General features: G+C 41.2%; 1 protein-coding gene across 3 annotated transcripts in view; it reads left to right on the top strand.

Annotated features, from left to right (window-relative positions):
• Positions 1 to 16,703, top strand: part of PHYLLO (2-oxoglutarate decarboxylase/hydro-lyase/magnesium ion-binding protein) — a 247,108-nt gene that overhangs the window by 185,160 nt on the left and 45,245 nt on the right. For all 3 annotated transcript variants that reach the window (XM_087373141.1, XM_087373148.1, XM_087373156.1), the window contains 2 exons: positions 443 to 1,012; positions 13,213 to 13,437. In XM_087373141.1, coding sequence (XP_087229267.1) covers positions 443 to 1,012; positions 13,213 to 13,437 — 795 coding nt within the window. The remainder of the gene's footprint in view (positions 1 to 442; positions 1,013 to 13,212; positions 13,438 to 16,703) is intronic.

Here is a 16,703-nt window from a genome sequence, read left to right on the forward strand (position 1 = left end):
AGTGGCCAAGATCCTGCAGACTGCAACCATAGGAGTCTGTTGTATACTTCTCTGAATTTGCTGTATAACAAGGTCAATTTCTTTGACAACGTCCATAGGAAGGGCAAAAGGGTCTGAATGTTTACTCTTTTCATATGGCAGTTCTTGTTGTTCTATCTATTACGTTTCGTAAGAAGTTCATGTGTTTTCAGAGTTATAAGCATGCAGTTTGATAATGATGCATAAATCTCTCTCTTTTTATCGGCGCCTTGTCGCCATTTTTCACCTATCATAGTATGCTTTTTGAAGGAAGCTCCATATATTCAAGTAGGATGGAGAATTTCGAGCATATATAACATCTAACCGTACATAACCAGACTTCCTATTCAGAGAGAGATTAAATGTTTAAGATTCATGGATGTCCTTTTTTGCATCTTGGTACTAATAGCTGAATGTCATCCAGGTGAAACACTTTGGTTCATTTGTCCGTTATCATGTAAACCTGCCACCTCCAAGTGACGATATACAATCCAGGATGCTACTGACATCAATAGATGCTGCAGTGTTTCGGGCAAACACTGACCCAGTGGGCCCAGTCCATGTGAATGTGCCATTCCGAGAACCACTAGCAGGAATATATGAGAAATGGAATATCAATTGCTTGAGAGGTTTAGACAAATGGATTTCAGGGTCATTACCTTTCACCCAATATGTAGGACTTGCACCCATGTTCACAAGTCAACAATCTAGTATCTCAAGCAGTCAAATGAAAGGCATTGCTGACATAATAAGTTGTGCATCTAGGGGGTTGTTACTAGTTGGAGGCCTTCACAGGGCAGAAGAGGCCCGTGCTGCCTTGTTAATAGCCAAGCATCTTCAATGGCCAGTGATTGCAGATATTCTCTCAGGCATTCGTCTGCGGCATTGTGAAATGGGTGATGAAGAAGAGAAAGTCCATGTGATTGATCACTTTGATCATGTTTTATTGAGCAGCTCTATACAAACCTTAATAACCCCAGATGTGGTGATCCAGGTAAGATACCACATGCTTTATTGTTTGAATTCTATTCACAACAAAAAAGACTTATACCGGATATCTAAAAAACATCCAATTCGTTCTTTTATTTTGGTTCTCTGTACTTGTTGGTAAGGTGAAGAGTGTCTTCTAAGAGCTCTGCTGCTTGAAAGGGTCTTAGACAGCTGCATTTTTATATAGTGCAAGTTTTTATTAGCATGCAACATGACACAGGGTTATGCCTGCTCCAACAGTTGTTATTTGAAACTGGCAATGTTTATGATCTTCATATTTGACTTAGTGCAGTGTATGTGTTTGCATGGTACATAAGAGGATCAAAATGGATACTTAAGTATGAAAGGAGAATACTCATAATAATTTATGATGTTTGAAGACCTTTTCATAATGATTGAAGGTTCACTCTCAGAAATCAACCGTATACATACGGCAATGAATTTCTTGGATCGGTGGGTTTGAGATAGCATCCTCTTTTTCTGGACTCGTAGCTTCATCTGACTGACACTTGTTTGGTCATATCAGTTGATTGTTAATAGATTTACTGGCTCATATATCATTCTGTTCATGCATGTGTCTTGCTTGCATTAGCTAGATTGTGATTATTGTTTGTACAACCCTTGTTTGTTTGAGTTATACTCACAACAAAAAAGACTAATACCTGATATCTAGAAATCACCCAATTTGTCCTCTAATTTTGGTTCTCTGTAGTTGTTGGTTAGGTAAATAAGATGTCTTGTAAGAGCTCTGTTGCACGAAAGGGTCTTAGACAGCTGCATTTTTATATAGGGCAAGTTTTTACCATCATGCAATATGACACAGGGTTGTGCCTGCTCCAACAGTTGCTATTTAAAACTGGCAATGTGTATGATCTTCATATTTGACTTAGTGCAGTGTATGTGTTTGCATGGTACACGAGAGGATCAAAATGGATATCAACTATCAAAAGAGACTACTCAGAATAATTTATGATGTTTCAAGACATTTTCATAATGATTAAAGGTTAAGTCTCAGAAATCAACCGTATACATACAACAAGCATCCTCTGTTTCTGGACTGATAGCTTCATCTAACTGACACTTGTTTGTTCATATCACTTGATTGTTTATAGATTTACTGGCTCATATATCATTCTGTTATGCATGTATCTTTCATGCATTAGCTAGATTGTGATTATTGTTTGTACAACACTTGTTTTCTGTTGGGAGACTGTGAAGCAGGTGGGAATGAGCTTGTATTGATGGAACTCTCACAATTGGAGAGGGTACATGAGTGAGAAGTACTCATATGAAAAATACACACCAAACTGATGCGGTTACAAAATTAGGATTTTTAGACCTTATGATGATGTGGCAGTGCCATGCGGCAAGGCCAGAACTTGTTATTAGCCCATTGTAAAGATAAGCTATACATGCTGAGCTTAAAGGCTTCAGATATCTCTGGTTGGTCCAGAAATGACATCAGTAAGTATGCTAGTTGAGCATTAATTTCTTATTCTCTCCATTTATGCTCAATTTTATGTCTTGCATTCCAAGCATGTCCTTGCACCATTCAAGTTTTCTGCCACCCGATGGCTTGGTGAAAATATCAGCTACTTGCTGATTTGTGGTGCAAAATGTGCAATCTATCTCCTGTCATGCAAGTTTCTCGTTGGTGAAGTGAAGCTGTGCTTCGATGTGCTTAGTCCTTGCATGAAAAACAGGATTTTTTGGCTTTTTTGGCCATACGTATAGCTTGCCTTGCCACAGAAGATAGCGTGGTCATTTGGAGGCGTTCCAATCTGTTTAGATAGAAGCCTTAACAAGTGCCTTATAAGCTCTCATGCTTATAATGGAAGCCTTAACAAGTGCCTTATAAGCTGCCATGCTTGCTGCCTTGTACCCAGATTCAGTGGAAGAGAAGTCAAGGTTTTGTTGCTTTTTATTGCTCCAAGTGACTGCACCTGAGCCAAGAAAAAACACGTGTCGTGTTGTTGATCTCCTCTCATCCACTGAACGAGACCAATTTGCATATGAAAAACTATGGACTGCATAATGGATATCAGGCATGGTAGTAGTCAGATAAATTAAGCTGCCAAAAAGCTGCCTATATAAAGCGGCATCAGCTTACCGAGTTGTCTGCACTGTCAGCTTGTCACTGCCATTGAAGGGAGTTTTCAGAGGTTTTCAATTCTGCAGATTAAACCTCTTACAATATCTCTGATATATTTAATTTGTGAGAGAATATACCTGTCAGAAAGCTACCATATTTCAATACCTAAGCAATAGTGCATCAGTCCCAAATCTGTCATGTCAAATGACCTGCAAATTCAGCCTAGCTGCTGTAATATATACACCATTGCTGCCATACCATCTACATACAAAATCACAAGCACTAAATTACTTACTTTTCCAAAATCGTAGAGATTTGGATCATCATAACTTTCCCTGAAACCCCTCTGTAGGAAATGTGCATCTATTAATCTCCTGGGTGCCTGCACACAAGCTGCTCTCTCCTTTTTTGTACCAAGCCCTCAGGCTTTTGCACATAAACCCCCTCTTCCAGACGACTATGTAAGAATGTTGATTTCACATCCGTATGAAAGATTGGCTAGGTCTTTTATGGTGCAATAGATGAAACTTTTTTAATGTAATGTGTTTTGCTATAAATGCACAGGCTTCTGAATAATCAATACCTCCAATCCATTTGTAACCCTTTGCAATAAGCTTTGCTTTGTATTTCTGTATTGCACCATCACAATCTCTCTTGATCCGGCAAACCAACTTATTACCTATTGACAACTCCCATGTTTGTTTCTTCTTGATGAGTAATATTCAGACTTCAGGGCATCTATTGCCATTCCAAGCTTTCAAAAGCTTATGTAAACGACACAGACTCTTGTCTGTCCAAGTTCATCTCTTCCACAAACAATGCATGATGCATCTCATCTGTAAAAGCTACATCTGTAAAAGCTACATTGGAATAACAAGAATCTCTGTCAATGAGCATTTTAACTCTTCGAGATCCTCTAGGTCCCTCTGATAATATTTTGGAAGTTTCCTGTGTTCCAGAATCTTTTATCATGTCTATGTGTCATTTTGCAAGCTTCTTTTCTTGAGTAGCAGGGGTAGGTTCCCTTTCCACCATCTTTTGCTTACCCTTATCCTGTTGTCCTTATGTTCTTCTGGCTTGCCTTTACCCTTGTCAATTTGTTTGGGCTGGCCGTCTTTCTTGTTCTTCAATATTGAAAGTATTTGGCTGCTGCTGAAGCATCAGATTCATCAAAAGTAACAGCCTTGCTGATGATCTGTTTCCTAGCTTGGATATGATATAGCCTAATGCTTTATGTTCATCTGCATAATCAACAAAGAAGCATTTGACTGATTTAGCATCCAACTTACTCCTCTTCTCATTTGGAACATGAGCAAAAGATTTACATCCAAACGTTTTGAGATGTCTAACTGTTGTTGTTCTTCTGGTGAAAGCTTCCTCAGGAGTCCGCTTTCGTAGGTGCTCTATTCAGTAAATGCACAGCTGTATTTACAGCTCTTTTTCTACCTCTACCTCTTCAAATAGATGCATTAGTGCCTCTTCCTCTGCCTCTGCCCTTAGCCCCTGCCTGTACAATTGCAAAAATGTCTGCTATGCAAACAGTCACTCGAAATTCACAATTGTGAACATTGCCAACATTTTCCAATACTTGGTGCTGCTCAGCATTACCAGAAACCACACGTGTGAATTTTTGCCAGCATCAGATGCCTTTTCAGTCCCAAAGATTGGGTCTAGGATTGTGACGTGGGATGAAACAATTTCCTACTGTGGTATCAGATAGTTGGCTAATTTTTAAAGTTTTCAAGCATACCATCAGAGCTGCTTATACCATCGTTGGAGCCTGCAAAACTCCAGCATGGTATCAGAGCATATCGAGTTTTCCCAACACGGAATTCTCTGCATAGAGAGGAGCAGAGCATGCAAAGAGAGCAAGATGGGATGGGAGATGTGGTTATACCAGGGGGAGATGGAGGGGAGTCCTATCACAACAATCAACTTTGGAAAATTGATTGGTATTCTAGTAAGGAACCCTCCATCAATCTTGAAATCCTTGAAGCACAAGCAATCTCCACTTTGTGTTTGTGACAAGTATTTGCAGTCTGTTTAGACAGAATCAAGTCAAATACACCGTTTTCTTGGCATATGAGGCTTGGGAAATTTCAAGGAATCTCTATGAAATCAATAACACAGAGGGGATCATAAGGGTCAAGAACCATTTGTTCACTATGATGATGGAGGGGTAGTCAGCACAAGGCTGACTTGTCAGTGTGAAGGTTCTTAGGGATCAACTGGTGGCCATTGGTCACAAGGTGACCAGTTACTAGTTGGCCATGCTCGTGGTCAATAAACTTCCAAAGAGCTGTAGAGGGCTGGTGAGGATCGTCACGGGTGGAGAATGATTGAAGCCAATCAATTTTGATGAGTTGTGCCCCTTGTTGCTCTAGGAAGAGGCTTAGTTAAAGCTGTACGATGGAGATATTGACAACAAAGTGGCCTTGATGGCCAAGGACAAGCCTAGCAAGGGAAAACCCCAGAAGAAGGAAGAGGCTAAGTATGGATTCATGTTTTGATTGAAATATCTTGCTGTCTGTGTGTAGAGTTTATATATGCTCGGTGTGCATACACTGAGCATGATCCAGAGCAAATTGAGATCTCGTGAGTCTTATATTTTTTTGTTGCGTATATTGTTTTCAGCTTGGTCTAGAAAGCAAGTCCTATTCAATGTTAATCTTGAACATGACAGCACATGCATTGAATGTGTCCTTAGCTCTGATTAATAAGGAGAAGGATCACTTCAAGGAGAGGGAGAAATAATCAGTTGCATTGAACACAGATTCTAGTGGGGATGTCCGTCCCAGTTCCCATTATGTATTTTGGAAGTACATGTAATGCTCATGTTCCTCCTATGATTGGCATTGATGCAAAATGTAGGCAAACCAATAGGAGTTTAATTCATTGTCATGCTAGTTGCAATGAGTGCACACAACCCTCAAAGTGTGGATATTGAGATGCGTCATAGGGTACTGAAATTAGTTCCCACATCCTAATTGGAAGGCTTGTTGAAGTTGAAGTGAAGAAATGCTCGAGACTTTGGTTTCAATTTTAAAGAATTTTTTGATCATATCATAGCGCGACTTATTTTGCAGTCATCAAAGCTTATCGTTGATGTGTAGGCAGACTCTCCAGCTTTGCATGCAACTCTCAATTGCCTTTAATGAGGTTGCAAGCCAAGGTTGTCAGTACTATCAAACTTCTTTGGGCTGGTATGTTAAGGTGTATCCTAAAACATCATCTTGCTAGGGAGGCCTTACTGTATGGCACAGTCAACATTGATGCTTTTTACCTCCTATCCTGTTTTTAGGTTGCCAGAAAATTTGGTATAATTTTTACACCAACGAGGTTTTTTCTTCTATGGAATCTTGTCTAATGGATTTGATGTTTTCTTTTCCTCCAAAATGGATTATATACATGTTAAAAGTTAACTACAGATGGTAGAAAACCCCAATTTTATGTAACACACGTCGTTAGGGGAGTGCATGATAGGAAATAAAATGTCTTAATTTCCTACCTTGTCAAACCTCTTTCCTCTATGGATCTCCAATTCACGAGTCCCATGAACATTTTCTTAAGAGGCAAAACATTGTGAATAATTTCTAGTTGAGCTTATGACAAATTGTTATATCTTATAGTGTATGTTTACAATAAGCACACCTGATTTTTAAATAGTTAGATCAGAATGTTTTCCCATACGGAACACTTATGTAAAGAAGGAATTGAGGATCATGTGTGATATCCACTTAAGAATCCCATGAACATTGTCTCAGAGGCAAGATAGTCTGAATAATTTGTAGTTGAGTGTCACAAAAGTGCTATATCTTAATGGATGTTTACAATAAGCACACCTGATTTTTGAAATAGGTAGCTCAGAATGTTCGCCCATATGGATCAGGTATGAGTGGTGTGTGATTTGCTGTTGGCGATATGGGTTGAGGCGAGGAAAATGTCATATGAATCAGCCTAGCCTCAAAGTAAAGGTTGTGCACTAGTGGAACTCCGTAGAGTACTAGCCAAATTGATAGTGATCTGGTGCCAAGGGGCATGGGTGGACGTTATATTTCAATGATTTGGGGTTTCTCAGGTCCCCATATGGTCATTTTCAGGTTTTGATAGTAGTTAGGCTGAGGTATAATATATGCTCTAAATGTGGTGCAACTTTGTATACCATGTCATCATGTGCCAGTGGCAATCAGTCCCTACATCAGTGGGAATCAATCCCTACATCAGTGGGATTGCCTTTGTCTTACATCATCACTTAGGTCACACACTAGACACATCATAGCACTTGATGTGCCTTTACAACACACACAAACACACATGTGACTCCCCTAGATGCATACATGCACCATAGAGCAAGCCCTTGATCATACTTATCCCAACATACCCCCCCTCAAGGGTTTGCCTTTTGTAGTGTCAAGGATACATCTAGTCTCATAGTTTCTCATGCCATCTCATGGTGGTCAAGGATAAATCTATGGCTAGGATCTCATGCTAGCAAGGGTTCCCAGGGGTGTGAGGTTCACAGAAATGGGATAGACAAAACACATATCACATGGTCTACATCATATGGTGACCAGAGGTGATTTACAAAAGACATAACACATGATATTCTTTTTGGAGTACTACTCTAGACAGAGAACCTCAAAATTTGACCAAGTGATGATAAACAAAAAATTCAAAAGAGAAAGTGCCTAAAAAGCATAGTCTTCATTTTCTCCATTTGCTGATGGAGTTCTTCCTTCAGCCAGATTTGCTTTGTTGTTGAAGTAGTCCTTCTTCACAAGAAATGCTTGATTCTCTTTGTTGTTCTTCATGGAATAACACATTCCCTTTTCCAATTATAGGCAAAGGAACAAGATATATTTGAAGCACTTCCCTCCATCAATGTGGTGAATGTATGAGCCACTTAATCCCAAAGCTATGATAGCAAGAGCCTTCTTGTCTTTGATCAACCAATTAGCTTTTTCTTTTGTAGACTTCTTTCCATTCACAACATTCCATATCTTCTTTTTCATAAGCATCAACTTGGCTTTTGTTTGCCAAGTATGGAAACTAGTTCCATCCAACTTTCTTGTTGCTTGGGTTTAGTCATGTTTATAGTTCAAGTACTCATAAAAGAGAATGACATAGTCATCATTCTAAATGCAAAGTGGAAGGACACTTATGAGCTCCATGACTGAGTTCTAGTACTCAAGTACAATCAAAGCAATGAAAGTCTGCAGTAAATAATGAAAGCCCCAACCTTAAAGTGATTACTCAACACCTTTTGACCAAAATATGCAGAATTCTGTCAACAGAGAACATAGTAGAATGGAGGGTGCAATTCTCTTTTCAAGGGGATTTTTATGCAGGAAGAAAGGCCTTATACTAGAGAAGGGCTACCAGCAAGAAAGGGCAAAATGTTGCGCCAAGTCGCCCTGTAGATGCTTGAGAAAACCGACTTGTTTTTTGTCTGTTGCGCCTCCATCTCTTGACCAAATGAGCTCAGATTTCAACAGCAGCTTGCCTTCAGTGTCGTGCAGATCGGGCTCAGAGTAATTTGCAAAAGGATAAGCACAGAGGCGGCATTGCGCGAAAGTTCGTTGAGGAGTCTGAGTGTTGGCGTTGCGCGTACAGTCGAAATTTCCTTAAATGCTTGCAGTTGGAAGTTCGCCCGTACGTGAGGAGTCTGCAGCTCAAAGGGTTTGAGCAATGGTCGTTTGTAGGCAGAGAACAGAGCTCTCAAAGATTTGGGAAGAAGGAGGAAAATGGAGAAGATGAAGAAGCTTTGAGAAACTAGTAGTTTATGCTAGAAAAAGCATCTAATGCTAGGCTAGGCTAGATCTAGAACCTAAAGCTCTGATACCAAGTGTAGAATCCCGTAGGATAGAATAGATGCATCTTGCAAGAGGTGTGAGAGCACAATGAAAGCAATATGTTGTTCTCTATTATGGATTGTGAGAGAGATTATTCTCTCTTATAGAAAGGGGGAGAAGGTAATACCTTCCCTACATAAGTGGCAATCAGCCCCTACATCAGTGGGAATCAATCCCTACATCAGTCGGATTGCCTTTGTCTTACATCATCACTTAGGTCACACACTAGACACATCATAGCACTTGATGTGCCTTTACAACACACACAAACACACATGTGACTCCCCTAGATGCACACATGCACCATAGAGCAAGCCCTTGATCATACTTATCCCAACATAAGTGTCTTACAGTGGTGAATGTCGTAAAGTTTGCCTGCATAAGAGTGCCAAAGTTTGGTGTGGGTGAGAGGAGGGGGGGCTTATTGATGGAGAAACTTCTCTATTTCGCAAACGAATGTCTGATCCTTCTCGCCAACAAGATGGTGATACTTGCCTATCGTCTCCATGTCAGTCGAAAGATGATGCTTAGTCCTGAATCTGAGTTGATGGCGTAATCCCTTACACTCATCATCGTACCAGCTATTGCAAGGGACTGAGTCAAGGGGTGGCGGGCAAGTGGAGCAGGTGGTGTGGGTGAAACTGTGCAAGTCTTCTCATGAGGAAATGGGTAATTAGAGCGGCTCGATCTTTGAGGAGTGGAATATCCTCGAGATCTATGAGTAGGATAGAAAGACGTGCTGAGTACTCTAGAGAAGAACACCAAAATGTGGAGTTGTCTTGAAGCAAGAGTTGTGTTACTTTACAAAGGAAATAAAGCTTGATACTATCCCTGGGAGAAAACGAAGGTGTTTCTCCACACTACTTATAATCGAACAAATCCCCCCACCAGCTTTGCTTGGCCCCTCTACATCGATTAGCTTGAGACCTTCATCGGGGTACTAGGAGGGCCAGGCTCATCTCTGGCTGACTGCTTGATTCAGATTCTTGTCTATGCAAAGATGTGGTCTTACTCTCCTCTTTAGCTAAGGGCCTCCAAGGACACTTTAATGCAATCACCAGCAGAGCCTTTCTATCGAGATTCTCTAATTTATTTGCAGCAGCTTGGTGGAATTGGCTCCTCGGATAGCATACAAAGGACTGCCACAATGATACGTCACTACAGATTTTTCCTCCTCCCCATGGGTTCAGATATTTAGTATCCGTATTTGTTTTTGTACTTCTCTTGGGTGCAGATGCCCACGTAGTGATCCACCCGTTTAGCACATTGTATCCTGTTTTTTAAAGTCTCGTAGACCTTTGGGTCCTTCGAACACTTTAGTAAGCTTTCTTTCTTTCTCATCCCCAAACCCAACGTGTTTGGGTGTGCATGTATACCAAGGTGGGCTTTTTTTGGATTGTCTATGTATTCCAACAGCCCACAAATTTAAATGAATCATTCTCTGCATCTGGGATTTGGTGTACAACATTTTTGTGGGCACTGAGGTAGAGCTTTGCAACTCTCTTTTGTCAAATTTCTGCATTTTGCTAATATGGGTTCTCTTTCCTAGAATTTTGTTCAAAAGGGTGGAACAATGTTGGATGGGACCCAACTTTGCATTGTGGTTTGTTATGTAGGAACTATTTATTTAAGTAAAGGGTCATGGGATATTGTGTCGGGAGATGAACGGACACTAGGAAAGACGATATCATCTTTAGGTGCTTCTCTAACATATTTGGGTACTTCAAATACTCCTATTATTGAGAAGTAGAAGAAATAGATATAAGGGGAGCACAAGCTTTGTCATTGATTGCATTATCAGTAGAAGGCATGTCCTATGGAATATCAAGAATGCCAAGACATCATAGGAAGCTTGGGACAAATTGTCACACATTAATGGACAATTAATTGGTTTCCTTCACCTTGCGTAGTCTTTCTCCCTCTTAAGGAGTTTTCTTACAACCGTCAATATCTCACTTAGAGTTGTTATGATCTCATATAGTGAGTTAGTGAGACATTATACACACTTAGATGTGATTTGGGGCATTTGGTTGGACATTATACACACTTAGGTATATGATTTGGGAACAATGTATGAAGGGTTCCAGGAACAGTATTGAGGGTCGTGAGCATTTTTGCTGGGCCTGGACCACAGGTGTCCTTATATTCCATTGATCAAGGAATCCATTGCTTCTATAGCCCATCGTGCTAATGTAACCACCTGCTTCTGGGATTCCACACGAAATTGAGAGGGATGCAAAGAAACGGGCTGCCAGGCAGTGAGTAGTTTTGTCGTTATCCTATTAGGGCCTCACGGATAGCTAACTGTTTGTAGTGTTTTCAAAGCATAAAAGGGTTTGACTAGACGAGAAAGGTTGATATATGCCTTGTCCTTCTATCACTGATTGCAAGGCAGCCAATTGGGTTCCTCTATAGGAGACACTTAGTTTTGGCTTGCATAAAGCAAAAGACATTGATTTTAAACTTCATGGGTTCACAGAATCTGGGCAGGTGTTTGTGATGATACATGTGATCTCATTGGGGGTTGTACTTGCATTTCATTGCTCACTAAGAACCAACCCAAATGTTTCTCTCATCAATTGACGCTGATATGGCAGAACACAGCCACGATGCAGAGCCTGTGGTTGAGAAAGTGGATGCAATATGTGTGTGATTCAGAGCTTTATGCCTTTGCAAAGAGTCTCGTGTTTCATGCTCACATGAAACATATCGAACATCGGTATAAAAAATACGAGAGTGCATTCACGATGGTGACATCGATCTCGTATAGTGTCCCTTTGCAAAAAAATGGCCGATATCCTCACTAAGAGTCTTGGTAAGGATAAGGTTTATATCTTCCAAAAAATTTTGGGTCTTAGAGATCTTGCAAGAATGCCAAGTGGGTAGTAAAATGACATTTTCACTTGCTCCCCTCATTCTGGTTATTACCATGAGTTGCTAGATCCTGTTTCAGGACAAACATGTGCAACCATGGTACTTTAGGTGCAACAAGATACTTGCAGGATTTTCATTCTTGACTTCTAGATCCATTCATGACACAATTGTAGCCTGTATTTAAAGAACTGGTCATGTAGGGTTTCTGGAATTAGGATGGACCTTTGTGGCATCACCAGGAACGTATTCTATGAATTCTGGTAGTAGTTAAGCTGAGTTATGATATTGCCACGTCATCACATTGTCCAAGCAAGTCAAGGTTAGGGTTAGAAGACAATCTGATATAAGCTGAACTTTTTACTTTCGAGATCAATTCCAAACTTATTGGAGCACTTCACCTACTTTTTCCGTTTTTGTTCTTTTGCATTTTGTTTGTTCAGTTCTTTCAAATGGCAGATGGGTACTAGACAAAAACTTGGAAGAAAGCAATCTAGGCTTGTACAATTGCTTCGCACGGGATGATGATGTTACTATAGAGTGAATCTCCACCCAACAGTCCGTCTGATCATGACACCTAATAAAAAACCTCCACAATCTGTTTTGTTGTTACATAATCAGATAGGCATGTTCCTATACTCATCCACTATAGGTTTTGTCACCTCTTTCGGGATTCAGGGTTATCAAAACTGAGAGTAAGTTGTAGTTTCAATTGTCTTAAAGGAATGCCTTTTCATTAAAGCATGGAGAGGATAAGGCTCAATAAACTATGTGGGTTACTGGGTATGAAGAACTCCAAGCATCTGGCTTGTCACTTGCCTGAGCAGCATGATCTAACAGTTCACACATAGTAGCTAGTCCTTTGTGATGGAGTTTATGGTTTTCAGCCTTGTGACTCTCATGAGATTGAAACTGCAATATGTGTTGTGTCTTTAGGATGAGTTTTGGCATGTTCCTGGTTTCATCTAGATATATGAATCTAACAGCTCATGCATGAGTCTGATCTACGGGTGGTAAGGTTGAGTCAAATAATTTTTATAATTTCTTTTTAAGAAAGATGCTTTTTCTTTTTTGGGGTCTGCGGACTGCTTCAGAATGCAAGGCTGGTCAGGTGAACATTTATCATTCATTGCACGATTATATTTATTTTTTGCTAGCTTCTTCTCTGCAGCATTACAATATTCTAAGGCTTTTTTAGCTTAGGCCTTGGTTCTTGCATAGAGAATACAAGGTAAATGTGCACTATGATTTTACAAGCTACAGGAAAATGCCAGTTGTGATTCTAATCTCAGTCTAGGCCTGGTTCGTCTCTGGAAAGTATGGTTTTATTGGTTCAATTTGAGATGTTGGCCCAAGGCATATATTATATCAGTAACTTCCGTTTTACAGATTGGAAGCAGATTGACAAGCAAGCGCATTGCAAATTTTATGGAGGAGTGCCAGCTTGCTGCATACATTCTCGTTGAAGAGCATCCGTTTCGCCATGATCCCTCTCACATGTTGACACACAGGGTGCAAAGTTCTGTGATAAACTTTGCTGCCTTCATAACTTCATGTTGTGCTCCATCTCGATCAGAAATTTTTTATGAGAAGCTTCTTCTCCTGTCTAATGTGGTAATGCTCAGGACTAATAACATTTCCATTTAAGGGTTGGATTCGAGCATTTTCATTCACCAAATCCCGATTTTGGGCAGCTTCGTCTATCAATGCCAGTTGTTTTTCACTCCATTGTTTGTTTGCCTGCTGCCATTGTGAGCAAGTGCAGTCAGCGATGTGTTTGTTTCTGGAGCTTGTCCTGATGTTCTATTAGTTTAGGCCCTGTTGGTTCTTTTGGAAGTTCCAGAAAGGTTTGTGGATCATTAAATGGGCACTGAATGCTTTTATGGTTCGATTCTTCTGAGTTCTCAATATTTTATTTGTCCAGGGTGCTGAAGTCTCTGTATTATGCAGTACCATCAGCTCCTGAAGTTAGACTGGGGGAATGTTGATCAATGTCTTGTCATTTAATTTCTTACTTGAATATGCAGAGCATACATTTATTTTTACCAGTTGGTTCAATACCTCAAGCATTGTGTTAGGAGAAATCTAGAAACCAATGAATGTCATCTTAAGCCAAAAGCAGAAAGTCTAATTACAGAAGCTTGCAGTTTAACAAGATGACTGCAGGAGCCAGCCTTTCTCAAATAGGCAACACATCAATCTGCTTCAAAGGCAAGAAATATTGCAAAGAGGCATCAACTCACTTTGGTCTAAACTGTGTTCACCCTTGTGTAGGATTCTTGCATACAGCATTTGTTTGCCACGGAAAATTTGTTAGGGTATCAGCGGAAAGCAGACATTTTCTGCTTATCTGCTAATTGTATGGTCATGTAAAACTCCCTATTTTGTCGTTTTTCATGTTGTGCTTGACCATATAGAGTTGAAACTGTTGGTGACATAACCAGTAATCTGAAGAAATTTTGACACAGAGTCAACACTCCCAAGAGCTCAAAGAACTAGAAATAATCAGAAATGCAAAGAAAGAAGGCAAAAATACATACATGAAGGATGTGAAAGCTGTCATTATAGCAAAGAGCAAGGAGAGGGGGCGGTGGCAGGTGGGGGTTGGCAGAGAAGCATAAATAGGGGTCTGAGACCCTCAAGATCAAAGTATGGAATGTATGAGGCTGGACTTTGGACAAGGTCATAGCACTGGAAGATGAAATATTGGAGGCAGATAGGCTTATAGTTTTGGAATCATGGGAACATGAGGGTAACGAATCTCCAGAATTAAGGGAAATAGCAGCAAACGAGGAAAATGTTAGGTTGTCAGCATGCTACTTTGCACCGTCCACAATCACCAATCCACATACACAATCGTCATCTATCCCGGGAAGATCCTTTTATGCATTTGGGGGAGAACATGGCCAGGTTTCTACAGAGCATGCAATTATCTTGGCAGGGGACTTCAATGCGAGAACGGGCTTAAGGCAAGGCATCATTACAATGGAGGGGAAAGACCCCATATGGATGGAAGAAATAGAAGAGGATGATGAGAGAAGAAAGGGATGGAAAAGAACATGAAGGGATGGCGGGGAATTGACCCTCCTCTCCCGATGCGGATGGTTTCCTTCATATTTCAAACAAACGGAGGACACGCGTCCAAAACATGTCAAGTATCAAGTGTTATTGACTAGTTGATCATGAGTCTGTGTGCAAGGCACATACTTGAGTACCTCAAAATTGAGGAGGAGACTCTCAAGTTCCACCATATAACAATGTCTCAAAGCCCGTGGGGGAAAAAAAGTCATTTAAAAAAAATAGGGAAAACCAAGCTAAGAACGGATTACAAAAAGGCTCATAGGATAGTAAACAGGATACCTGAATATGAAATGCTCCTCTGTCTCAACCTCCTGCATGTCACACAATGTGCATATGTGCCTCTCCTTGGGTAGCTGCTCTGCTCTGCCGCTCTCGATACAAAGTTTGTGTGAAGAGACGCTGGACTGCCCAAGAGAGATCCTCAGCGAGTGGGGTAGGTGAATCTATGTGTATCCTGGTGGGTCAATGAAACCCTCCGCTGTGATATGTAAGAAGTGATCTCTGTAGAAGCTAAGCTTCACTAGGAGTTCACTCGGTCCCAACCAGGTCCGAAATGTGTGTAGCTGTAATAGATCGTCAGGGGTAACCTAGCTGACCTCGTGTGATTGGAGGGGAGAAAACGGAGCATCCATGCTGTACTGGAAGGAAGGTAGTCTATCCACGTGGAGCCCTAGTGGCTTAAACCATCTCTCTGTGCGTGCATACCAGCACCTCTGGTCCCCTCCTGCTGCAAGTGCCATAGAAGAGGACAGAGCTATCCATGGTAGCCTACTACGCTCAGAGGTGTAATCCCCATACTCCCTGACTTGGTACAGGATATGTGATGACCTGAAATGCAGCATCTAGCTGTAAAGGGAGTGACCCAAACCAGCCTGAATGATCTCGTGAGGAACGGATGGCTTACCACGAATCATCCGTGCTAACATGAGAACCTGTAGCCTAACATGACACTCTGTATCCGACAAGTCTGGCCCCCAACATGGGCTGCCGTACATCCCTGCTGGACGAACGAAGGAGTCAAAAAGCAACCCCTTGGTACGTAGATCCTGAAAGTGCGAGCGGCAGCACTGCCTCTCTAATTTGGCCAATCAAGCATACCCTCTGCACAAGCGTGCCTGGATCGCGGGTCTCATAGTGAAGATGGGTCAGGAAAGATAACCCCAAGATAAGTGTATGATGAAACTATCTCATCAGGTGACCCATCAAATGTGAACTGCTCCTGGTGCATGATGGCTCGAGATCTATTGAAGATCATGACCTTGATTTTACCCAGGGTGACCTTCAAATCATGAGACTCACGAAAGGATTGTAGTGCGTCAAGGTGTCTCTGGAGCCCCTCTGCTGAGGAAGACAAGAGAGCCACGTCATCTGCGTAGAGCAATATCCGGATCAGCGTGCGTGCAAGAGAGCAACCTACCCACCGTCTGTGTCAACATCACTGTCTCAAGCTCGTCAATGTAGAGGCCAAACAAGGTAGGCTATAATGGACACCCTTGTTTGACCTCAATAGTGCTCATGATCTCGTGTGTCCACCCAAATCTTGCCCGAACTTTGCGTGGAAACTCTCTCGTAAAGTGCCATGATAGCCCAAATGATCTCCTGGTCATAACCCAAATCTTATAGGCTCCGTATGAGGCGGACTCCCGGAACCATGTCAAATGCCTTGCGAGAATCACAAACAACAATAAACCCTGTGCTTCCATGCCCTCGCCTCCTCGATGATACATCTGAGCGCGAGAATGTGGTCCATGGTTCCATGATCACGTCCTAATCCGGCCTGTTCTGGTTCTTTATGTCCT

This window comes from Dipteris shenzhenensis, chromosome 1, assembly GCF_047967505.1.
Source record: "Dipteris shenzhenensis isolate YYH24624 ecotype China chromosome 1, Dip_SZ_1.0, whole genome shotgun sequence".
NCBI classification, from domain to species: domain Eukaryota; kingdom Viridiplantae; phylum Streptophyta; class Polypodiopsida; order Gleicheniales; family Dipteridaceae; genus Dipteris; species Dipteris shenzhenensis.